We start from the raw sequence: 12751 nt of genomic DNA on the forward strand, positions 1-12751 counted from the left end.
TTTTTGGGATGGTTTTGTGTGTCTTACCCCCCCAAGAAAATACCCTAAAATTGTCACAGGTCTAGGAGTTATAATCTATAAAGAGTAGAGCCCAATTGATATAGCGGTTAATGAGATCTTAAGCTTCAGACAGACGGACAGACTTCGTTCTATTATGTATTATAGAAGATAAGACCACAAATTATAATTTGGTAGATATTGGACTCTCGTAGTATTAGGCTTAGTACTATTACCATGAATATGTTATTCATAATGATCATTGTTAATTCTTCTAGAAGTAAAACTATGAATATGTTGCAATTTTAACAGTTTAACAGTGAAAACTTTGTCTAACCTATCATAATATTCTATTTTAAAATAATTTCCCGTCCTCGATTAAAATGATCTCACCTTTTTGTCTGTGCCACTCTTCATGATAAGAATATTAATAGCCTCATTAGACCCTGTCTCTTAATATTATAGAGATATTTCATATTTTAGACATTTCACAAGGATATTTGGGTTCATAGAAAGCGCAGACACAACAATAAAGAAAAAAAATAAATTGCATGTCATTGTCCAATAGCAAAATACATCCAAAACTGTTAAAAATCATCTATTCTTTTTTGCCAAATTGACGGTCTACTTTGACCAATTTATAACTAATATAGAACTTGACATTTTTTAATAGCAAATCAGCTTTTTAAATGTTCGTGTCTGTTTGTCCTTCTGTCCATCTAAAATTCACAAATGGGCTATTGCGAATATACATACAAATAATTTTGACAAAAATACATCCAATATATTCTTGCTGGTTGTTAAAATACAATGAATATGAAAAAATTAAGGATTTTCGCTTAAAGCACACAAACATACAACCAATTAAGTAATATTTTTGAATATATATTCTTTAAATATAAAATTTGTTTAGACAAGCTGGCCCGGAGAGAAAATGGTATCAGAGTCCAGAAAACATGGAGGCGGAATTTCATCCGCAGAGTCCAGAAAGAATGACGACCTTGGCTCCAGACTTATCAAGCCTGTTGAATCTAACATTCCAAGGTATAAATATTAACATTCAATTTTTCTACTTCAAAAAATTCCTGGACATTTTAATGACATTTTTTATAACAATTTTATTCAATTTGAAAATACAAGTTTTGACCCGTGGAAAATTTGAAAGTTTCATGTTTCTGATCTTGAAATTTGTACGAAATTTGTACTAAAAATAACTTGCCTTATTCATAACTATAGGCTTTGCCTAGCCTGTTGGGACATCGCTTTAAGCAAAAGAGGGGGGGGGGGGTAGGTTAATCCCCTACAGATCTTTAGGAAAAGGGGCATCCCACAGTTCAGACAAGATAGATTAAAAGCAACTTAGAAGGTAAGAAAAATCATAGCCTTTGTCGAGATCTAATAGGACTGACACATTTTGTTCTTCTTTGTAGTATACAATACATGTATGGGAAATGTTATAAAAATACACTAAAAGGTTGAATATGTGTTTTATATGAATATTTTATTCATAACCCTTGCATTTAAATATTCAAATACTGGAATATCTATGTCAATTCAAAACCTACCAAAAATTTTTTAACTTTATATTTAGAAAATTAAGTGATGTTTAAAATAGTTAATTTATATGATAAATAAAAGGTTATTTGTGACTTATTTCCTTAATTTTATATTAGTTGGTTTTTGGTTCACACCCCCAAATTCAATAAACAAAATAATCTTTTCTGTAGATTGAAATTATTCATGGAAAATTTAAGATACTTGAGATCTGTGTCAACCAATCAAAATGTAATAATATGTACCCAAAGTTTTTAAGCTAGTTAATGATAGATTGTTTATAAAAGTCTGGGTACCAGTACAATAAAAAGTCCATTATTTCTTTCTCCATGAATAGTTTTAAGCTTGTTCTTGATATTCTCACATTAGGATTTTTTAACCGCTAAAATACAGTTAATAATGTTTGACAAGTGTGTTTATTAAAATCATTAGGTAAGTCTGATAAATAGATTTAATATTTTTTTTTCTGTAATTTTGTACGAGCATATTATAGAATATATGTAAATGCCACCTAAAGCTGCTGAAAATTCTAGTGAATCCATTTCCCATGGTGTTCCCGCATTTCAACCATTCATATTTTTTATTGAAGCAAGGCTTTTTAGGTATAGTCCCTTTCGTGGCAACGCCTCTTAAGGGGCGTTTTGCTGTATTTTCACAGTAGTTTTTCCCCTATTTCTAGCCCATGCGGGGCAATCACCTAACCTAACCTATTAAAATTTATTGTGAAAATACGACGAAACGCGTCTTAAGAGGCGTTGTCAAGAAAGGGACTATACCCGGCTTTTCCTCAGTTAGTGTATCTTTCTCATGGATAGTTAGTTCTTTTGAACTTTAGGCATGAAAGAATTGTCTACTCATAATAAAACTGGTTGTTAAGCTACTCCAGATGTATAAATGAAAAGGGCGTAAGTCTTCTTTAGAAAAAAAAACTTTTTTTATTTTAAACAAAAATATTTTTTTTTCTTTGAAAAAATTGTGAAATATGAGATATGTATCTTTTGTATGATTTTGCAATAGTTAGCAATGCATTGCACAACATGAAATAAAATCTATGTAGAAATTTTTAATGTTTTAAAATATCTTAAATATCACTCTTGCTTTTACTTTATTTACTTTTATACGTTCCTATCCAATTTAGGTAATATTGACTTACAACCTAAGGAGGTATGGGACAATGGGAATAATTATTAATTATACTAGTATTAGTGCCCAAAGTTTTGTAAACACGGTCTCTCATTCGTTGGCTTAAAAACTGTAAATACTTTGGTTGATAAATGATTGGTTTGCTAAAAAATTAGCAGTATTCAAACCTTTCAACCAAAAATTTCAAGCAAACGGTGGGTTATCTTGTGTAAGATTGTTGAATTTATCGTTCGTTGTATTATCCCCTGCCCAGGATCATACAAACTTCCTTAAAAATAACTTAGGCCCGTTTCTAAAACTTAACAATTATTTTATTTTCAGGATTCAGCCAAAGAAGAGCAGTCCACCTGGATTTGCGTCTCAATATCAGGTATATTCTACATTTGAAAACTACGTGGCAGAAAATTCTGACTGATTTCAAAATTATGCCCTAAGAGTTGATTTCATTTATCATTTTTAGGATTCTAGAATTACACAAATTATGAATTCAAATATTTTACATTTTTTAGGGAATGTCGTTTGCAAGCCATAAACTAGCAGATGGAATTGATACCAGCCATAACAGGCTTGATCCTTTAGACCCTACACCTCCAGGTACAGAAATGGTTATGTTTAAAGATTGATAGATATATATGGATTTATAGATAAAACCTATGGACATAAGAATAAGATATTTGTTTCTTTAAATCCTGGGAATACATTTATGGATAAAAAAATTGGTATGAAGATCGTATAGATGCAAGTCAAACTAGGATCGATTCACCCACCTGGGTAAAAAATGGGTAGGTTGATATGTGTATTGTAAATTTAGAATGTCCATATACATAGTTATACAGATAAATATACAGAGACATCAAGATGGACTGATTTAATGATAAATATACATACACCCCTCTAGTTGTACACCTACCTTAAACTCACATACCCCTCGATTTTGAGTTAAGGAATGTAATCTTGGGTGTCACCCCCCTGGCAAAATCCTCTGCACGGCACTACTTAAAAATATGATTTTATTTATACATTTATTCTTATTTAGGAACAGATGCGAGTATATCAACAACACTGAAAAAAGGAATTTTATGGACACAGAGGAAAAGAATATTTTCCAGGTAAAAATATTTATACATGGAATCATTTTCATTTCTATTAGCGAATCTTTTCAACCAGTCTGTTATTCCTCTGTGAACTATTGAAAGAGAGGCTTAAATGATTCTCTTACACCATTATTGGCTATTCAAAACACTAGTCTTTAAAGTTTTCTAATTTGATGGCATAACAACTTTGGTGACTTTAGTAATTTTTCTTAATCTACAGAAGGGACAATTTTGTATATCATCATTAGAAATAAAGCGTAAAAATATTCTTCTAACATTTACCCAATAAATTTAATCTACCAAATGAATTATTTAACAATTTATCTCCTTTTTAATGGATTCTAATTAACCTTCATTATTGTTTTTTTTTCTCAAATGTTTGTAAAAGTTACACCATAATGGTATTTAAATGTCCTGGTTTAGGAAAATTATTTCAGATGAAATGGGATTGATTTCCTTTCACTAGATTTTATATTACATAATATTGAAATATCTTGATTAAAAATTTATTGACGGTGTTTAATAATGCACATAAGCTTGTCATGAATCCCTATAAAAAAGTAAAAGGATTTATGTCTGTCGGTTTGTCCTTAAGGACAAGGTTCTCGCTAACCGCTGACACGATATGGTTCTTCTTTACATTGCAGCTTTTCATAGGTCCTGGGAAGATTTATAATTATTTTGGGGTAGGTTTTCACCACCATACCAAGATCAATCGCCCCTAGAAAAAATTACCCCCTCCAGATAGAAGGAAATTACAAATAATACCATAGGCTTGTTGTAAGTTAATAATAGTTTATTTATAAAAAAAATATATTTAGATGGAAAGAGAAGTACTATATACTAACACCCGACTATCTGCACTGCTTCAAGAAATCTGAGTCCAAAATGTCGGATATGGGTTCTTTTGATTACAAGGTAATTTCTTATTTATTCATGTTAAGAAATATCTTTAGAGAGCATTTTAATTATTATTGAATCACATACAAAATTTTGTTTTTGATATTTTGACTTACAACCATTTATTTTTTCAGATCAGACTAACTGACATTGATGTTATTGAACTAGAAGACAGGTATAAATTGTCTTTAGTATAGAGTAGCTTCTTTTTTGCTTTCTTACATAAGAAATAATTACAGCAATAGGTATAAGATGTGTAAGACAAACATCCTGTTTTCAACTGAATTATCCAATATCTTTACATCATGCCCATCTTAAAAACATGATATTTTCTAACCTGTACATGTTAGAATAGTAACAGTAGGAGAAATGACTTGGCATATGTATATACGGGTGGAATTCTTTATAATGTATACCGTAGTTTGGACTACCAGACAAGGGTTACTCATTTGTTAGATGTTTTTTTTTACTAAATACCCGTGGTGTTTGGACAAAACAATTACATTGTTCCCCTTATTTGGTAAAATTGTATTGTATAACAAAGTTTTGAAATTGATTACAACAGTTTAGTTGCAAATAAAGAATGCACTAGACCTAAATAACTATTAACTCACACACCTCTAAAAAATATAGGTCGTTGGACAAATAATGCATTATTTCATTTCTTTAACTTTGAAACTTACATTTTTTATTTTTATTTTATTACTAGTGGCTGTGCTTCTAGCATCTTGGTGCTCTTTATTCAAGGGGGGGTTAAACTAAATATACACTAAATTATCTCTAGTTTAAAATTTAGAGATAAAATAGCCTCAAAACATCCCCGGACTTATTTGAAGCTTCTCTAAAAAAATATCTCAGTTGGTTATTTGGTTATATAATAGAATAATTTAGTTTTTTGTTCTTATCAACTTTATAGAGTAATTCTAAAATAAAGATGTTAAGCACAATTTAAGTAACCAACGCCTGCGCTCCTAGCATCTAGAAGATCTGTATTCGAAGGAGTAAGGAAAGTAGGAAAATCGTCTAAAACCAAACCAAAAATTGATTAGCCTAAAACCATCCAGATCCTAATATGATGAATTAAATCTTTTCATTAGCTATCGTCGAAAGTAACTTTAGTAAGTTTCTCAAAAATCAGCCCTGTGACGTCATAAAAATTAGGGAGATGAGAGAAGTTAGAAAGAAAACCCCCCAAAAAGATGATATGGATAATTCCTCATTTTTATAACGTCACATGGCTGATTTTTGTAAAGTTACTATCGAAATCTTAAGCTAACGACAAAAAACCTTACTACTTTATATAATTTTATAATTTTTGTATCAGGCGTGGCTATTATACAATTAACCTGGTTCTATCTGGGGAAGAGAGAATTCTGTTGCGGAAACCAGAGGGAATTAAAGAATGGTACAATACCATACATCAGACTACTAAGCAAGCCAGGTAAATAGATAGATAGGAAAGAAAATTTTATGAAGACAGTTACATATATAGAAATAGATGGATAGACATATATAGGTAGACGGATATATTGATTTTTTAAAATTTAAAATTATACAAGCAGATACATATATCGATAAAAATATATGGCACAAAATGTACATAGATTATATACATTGATCAGATTCATAAACGGATATATAGTTTTAGACTATGAAAAATGTTCAATAATTTAATACAGTTTAACTTTAACAAAGTCTTTAATAGACAATTCTTAATCATATTCCAGCTTGAAAGCCATAGAGTGTTAGCTTAATGATGTAGATTGATTTGTAAACAAAATAGAAAACAATAACTAAGTTTATAAAGTTGTTTTTTTATGTAATTTTAACCTAATAATTCTCACCCTAACCCCATAAATTAGAATTCTTTTTATTAAAGTAGGATAGTAGGGGAAAATATTAACAAAACATTCTTAAGACATAAGTGGTTCAACAAAAATACAAACATAATACAACATATTTTTAAATTTAAAGATGTAGATAAATGGCGATCAAGCAAGTATTAAATTAATTTTTTATTACAAGAAGAGGATTTTCAAATTATTATATTTTAATAATTAGATTGTTAAATATTAGTTTTGTTTAAATTCAATAATCTCTTTTTATATTAAACTAGGATTATAGTTTCATATTTTGAAAACTACATGGTTGAAACACCATGGCATAAAGTTCCATATTAATCTAGGAATTAAAGTTGTAAACATTGTTGTAAGATGAAACTATTTACAAAGTATTAGGTCGAGTTTTAAAAACATTCGCTTAGTGCAACATCACAATACGTTTTGAGCCTTACTAAGATTAAATATTTACTGTTATATTAGTTATTTAACAACCATAAAACCCTACCTTTACAAATTATATACACATCATTTAAATTCATAATTTAGGGCCAAAGTTTTCAGGGTATTGATACACTTTAGCTAAACACCCAAGATAAATTTAATAGCATTATTTAATTGTATTATTTCATGTTGACTGTAAGGCTTTTCAATAGATATCAATGGCTGACATATTATTAAATATGGTCTCATTCTAGAGCGGCGACTGTTTGTACATTAAAAAAATTAAACAAAAAAAGATTCTACACAAAAATCCTCTAAACTTGAATCGTTCTAAATTTTGAATATTTGAAATTTTGCTAATTCATAAAAAAATGATACTAAAGCATAAATTTTGATGAAGATTAAGTATTATAAAATTTTGCAAAGTTTTACAAAGTTTTGATGTGTTGATGTAATATATTTTAGATAAACTTGTTATAGGAAATAGGGAGGAATTTTATAAATATTAATCATAATTTAAAGGATTTTTATACAAAGGTTGAATAAAAAAAGATCAATAAAAGTAGTTAAATTTTAAGCATTTTGTCAATAAAAAATATTTTTAATGCTTTCTAAACACTTTAAGAAATTTAAACTTTTTATACTTTTCTCATCTATAATACAAAGTAGAACGATGTCTGTCTGTCTGTCTGTCCGTCTGTCCGTCTGTCCGTCTGTCCGTCTGTCTGTCGGTCTGAAGCTTAAGATCTCAGTAACCACTGAACCGATTGGGCTCTACTCTTCAGGGAATATACCTACTGGTCCTGTGATAGTTTTAAGCTATTTTCTTGGGGGGGTGGGACACCCCCAACCCCCCAAAAAAATTAAAAATACCCCCCCCCCAAAAAAATTAATTTTTTTACTTTTTCTTTTTAAATCTAAAATACGAAAAATTAGGTTGATCAAACCTCTTGGGGCAAAGCCCCTAGAGGCTAGGGGCGAAGCCGCTAGTAGAGATATATTATATTATGAATATTTTATATCATAAAATGAAACATGTAAAGTATTTTTAGAAAGATGCATATTTCTTTTATAATATACTTAAATACAAAAGAAACTTTTCGATTTAATTATATTATTTTTAAATAAAAATTTGAACTAAATTTAAATTATGATGTTTATCATAATTGTATTATCTAAATCCTAGGGTATTTGGTATAAACCCCCTTGTCCAAATCCAAAATAACAGCATTTAGCATTATACCTAACAAAATAAATATCTATTAGAATAAAACACTAGAGGGAGAAAGGGTTAAATAACTGTATCTCCCCATCGCAACCACCTTGCGCAACCCTTCTATTATGTCATTGAAAATTAACAAATGGTGTCGCTTATATTAACACTGCCAAGTAGCAGAAAATAGAAGCAGACGAAAGAGGTCTTTGAAAAATGAAGGGAGGTAGTTGTCTGTATATACATCTATACTATAGATCTGTTAAATATCCAATTAATAAAAATTTCAAGAGAGGATTATCCAACTCTCCCAAACCACCACTTTACAACCTAATCGGTTTAGCTTTAGGCAGACGGAAAAACAATGTACTACTTTGTATAATGTATATAATATATCATGGAAGCATTGTGTCAACAAACATGAAAAATGACAATGGTTTATGTTCACTTAATGGCATTAAATTAAGAAGATTAATAATATTTTTTTAACTTTATTCCATTGTTATGACTTATTTTTAAAAACAACAGCATGAATGTCTTTTTTTGAAGGGAGAGACGAACAGAGATGGTGAGTGCGCGACAGTTCTGGAAGCAGAAACAGCTGACAGACACAGAGGCCATGCAGAAATATGTCCATAGCAGGCATATGCCAGGTACAGGTATGTATTATAGATAGATAGATAGATAATTAGATAGACAGATACAGAGGCCATGCAGAAATATGTTCATAGCAGGCATATGCCAGGTACAGGTATGTATTATAGATAGATAGATACAGAGGACATACAGAAATATGTTCATAGCAGGCATATGCCAGGTACAGGTATGTATTATAGATAGATAGATAGATAGATACAGAGGACATACAGAAATATGTTCATAGCAGGCATATGCCAGGTACAGGTATGTATTATAGATAGATAGATACAGAGGACATACAGAAATATGTTCATAGCAGGCATATGCCAGGTACAGGTATGTATTATAGATAGATAGATAGATAGATAGATAATTAGATAGATAGATACAGAGGACATACAGAAATATGTTCATAGAAGGCATATGCCAGGTACAGGTATGTATTATAGATAGATAGATACAGAGGACATACAGAAATATGTTCATAGCAGGCATATGCCAGGTACAGGTATGTATTATAGATAGATAGATAGATAGATACAGAGGACATACAGAAATATGTTCATAGCAGGCATATGCCAGGTACAGGTATGTATTATGGATAGATAATTAGATAGACAGATACAGAGGACATACAGAAATATGTCCATAGCCGGCATATGCCAGGTACAGGTATGTATTATAGATAGATAGATAGATAGATACAGAGGACATACAGAAATATGTTCATAGCAGGCATATGCCAGGTACAGGTATGTATTATGGATAGATAATTAGATAGACAGATACAGAGGACATACAGAAATATGTCCATAGCCGGCATATGCCAGGTACAGGTATGTATTATAGATAGATAGATAGATAATTAGATAGACAGATACAGAGGCCACGCAGAAATATGTCCATAGTATGCATATGCCAGGTACAGGTATGTATTATAGATAGATAGATAGATAATAAGATAGACAGATACAGAGGCCATGCAGAAATATGTCCATAGCAGGCATATTTCAGGTACAGGTATGTATTATAGATAGATAGATAGATAATTAGAAAGACAGATACAGAGGACAAAAGCTATTTAGATAGATGAATAGATTGATAATTAGCAGGTAAGATATATGGATACTGATGGGCAGAAAAACTTATAAACTTATTGAGATATGTGATAACTTAATTGCAAAAAAACTTATTTCTAATACAGATTATTTTATAGGCATAGCAACAAGGAGAATATTACACAAAGGAGGCATATCCCCATCCAGTTATTCAAATGCATCAACACCTTCACCGTCTCCCATTCTTCATACGTCAAGGTAATACTTAGATTTGTATGTTGTCTGCTGGGTTTTTTAATTCACGGTATTAGGTAACGTGTTGGCTTGCTGTTGGGGAGGGTTCGAGTTTTGACCACATCTTTATATTAAAAGCAAAATTAGGGGGAATGATTTGGCCCTTAAATAGGCATTGTTTGAATCTAGGAGTTTCAGACAACGATCGTGCAATCATAAGGTTGTTTGTTTTGTTTTGACGGAACATGAACTAACATTTTATTTTTTTATTAAGAATAGAGTAGTTGTGTACCGTATCGTATTGTAGACAGCTTGTAATCAGAATGGTTTAATCCCGTTTATTTATACGTCGGATTTTAATCGGTTTTAAAGCCATACTTGAAAACGAATTAATGGATTATTAGTGAACTACACATAAATACACTTATTTAAAAAAGTTCTTCAAAAAAAGGACAACTTAGTGTAAATACCCCATGCACTATACATAATTTGTTACTTTTATTAATATTATTGTCATTAATTTATCTTACAATGTATTTTAATAAAAAATATCAATACAAAATGTAATTTAATGGTTATTATTTTAAACAAAATGCTAAACTTTTTACTAAAAATGTATATTTATATAACTTTTTCATTTTTTTGATTAGTTTTAATTTTATTGAGTACAAAAAATATTATCTGGCGGTAAATAATCAAACTATTTAATAAAATACATTCAATACCCTTTAAAGATGAAAATGATATAACTATCTTTATTCTTCAGGTTGACCTCCCCTGCTTCTCCATTAGTTGCTGGCCGCGTTGTGTCACCTCCTTACATGTTGGCTGCTCCTGGCGGTATCGGGGTCAAGTCCCCGCTGTCCGCCACCGGCGGCGAGATTGACAGCGGCATAGATTCCCTGTTAACATCCCTGTCTGATACAAGTTCCAACTATTCTCACAGAAGAATGATTAGTCCAAGATAGAGTGAAATTAATGCGCATTTATTTTTATATCTTAACAGGGGTTTCAAGAAATTAATTTAAAAAGGGTGAAAATTATATTACAAGTGAAAAAATCATGAAACATTTGAAATTGAATTTAAAAAGTGAAGCTCAGTGTTAATGTACATTTATTATTTTAACTTGCCATTGTTGTAACAATCATATATTCAGAAATCATCAGGGATAGGACAATGGACAATAGATTAGTGTGATTTGTAAATATTGGATGGAAAAAAGGAATGTAGATTAACTTATCGTCCATTGTCCGTTCCCATCCATTTAATAATAAATTCATCATAATTATCAGCATTTAAAGTAATTATGTAAAATTAATATCATATCATTTTTTTTCGTGACATGAGCCAGTCTAAATGTTAAAACATTTTACATTTTAATTTTTCCTTTAAGCACTTTTGTCGCATTTTTAATGGTTAGGGTACAATGCAGCAATAAAAAATGTCATTTATTATTTTATCTAAAATGTAGTTTAGTCTATAATTATGTTTTAAGTTATAAGGTAATTTTTTCTTAAAATTGCGAAAAAAATGTTGCTAAATTAAACCCAAACTCATCTTTAAACGTTAAAATGTGTAAAAGATAAAAGATTAGATGAAAAGAATCTATTAAAGGTGTGATATCCCATCCGCATTTAGTCAAATCTACAAGTATTTGCAAAAAGCTTAACAGCAAATTAATTATGGAGATAATTTAATTTTGTGTGAAGCAAATGAGAACTATAAATTTGTGCTGTAATAGGTATTTGCAGTTATGATGATTTATTATTTTCATGATACATTTGGGGGAAGTGATGGAACACCTCTATTAAGTTCTTCTATGTAACTAGGACATCTGCCTTTGTAGCAGTAGAAGGAATATATATTTTTGATAAACTGATGTAATCTATTTAGTTGCCCTGCCACTCTTTAATAAGGATATATTTGTACTTCCGAAAAAGCTAAAAAAAAGGACTTCAAGGACCTTTTTATTTTTTTATTTCATGAATTATAGTTGCGCTACTTATGAATTAAATATTCTTCGTTAAATTTATGTTTATATTATGTTTAAGTTTTAAGAAATATAACATATTAAGTATCATACAAAAATGGACCAATAAAACAAATTTGTTTTGAATTATTGACTCTAAAACATGTAGTATTGTAAAAAGATGAATGTAAATCATCAGATTATTATTATTATTAATATTGGATTGTTATATGTAATGTATTTGTCTACCCTTGTTGAACAGTAAATATACCCTCAATATTGATTAAAGTCTTAATATTTTTGCACAGAATATATTCTAAAAGTAGTAGATGTATGTGTGTCATAACTTATGGAAGCATAAAGCTTTATAAACTATATCTTATTTTTTTTATTTGAATTATATTAAACTATCGGATGTGCTTCTAGCATCTATTGGCTCTACATTCGAAGGGATTTGGAATGGCAGAAATATAGCCTAAAACCACCCCTAGACCTTTAAGAAGCTCCACAGTAAAGGAGAGCCATATCGGTTCAGCGGTTAGCGAGATCCTTCGCTACAATCAAAAAACTTGCTACTCTATGTAATAGGATGACGAATTACAATTATTTATGAAACAAACTATTTCACTATACACATTTATTTCAACTATATAAAAATACATCAAAT

General features: G+C 30.1%; 2 protein-coding genes across 2 annotated transcripts in view; one reads left to right on the forward strand and one right to left on the reverse strand.

The window, feature by feature from the left end:
- The window catches only part of LOC145331149 (uncharacterized), a 33343-nt gene extending 20976 nt beyond the window's left edge, over nt 1–12367 (forward strand). The window contains exons 8-17 of the mRNA XM_080175775.1: nt 911–1041; nt 3016–3064; nt 3204–3288; nt 3731–3803; nt 4610–4706; nt 4823–4863; nt 6013–6129; nt 8733–8842; nt 10039–10138; nt 10881–12367. Of these exons, the coding sequence (XP_080031901.1) occupies nt 911–1041; nt 3016–3064; nt 3204–3288; nt 3731–3803; nt 4610–4706; nt 4823–4863; nt 6013–6129; nt 8733–8842; nt 10039–10138; nt 10881–11082 (1005 nt within the window). The 3' untranslated portion in view covers nt 11083–12367. The remainder of the gene's footprint in view (nt 1–910; nt 1042–3015; nt 3065–3203; nt 3289–3730; nt 3804–4609; nt 4707–4822; nt 4864–6012; nt 6130–8732; nt 8843–10038; nt 10139–10880) is intronic.
- LOC145331659 (putative cytochrome P450 49a1) overlaps nt 1–12751 on the reverse strand; it is a 210980-nt gene that overhangs the window by 160377 nt on the left and 37852 nt on the right. The gene's annotated exons all lie outside the window — the stretch shown is intronic.

This window comes from Acartia tonsa, chromosome 11 (assembly GCF_053477335.1).
Source record: "Acartia tonsa isolate MP-2025a chromosome 11, ASM5347733v1, whole genome shotgun sequence".
Lineage (NCBI taxonomy): Eukaryota > Metazoa > Arthropoda > Copepoda > Calanoida > Acartiidae > Acartia > Acartia tonsa.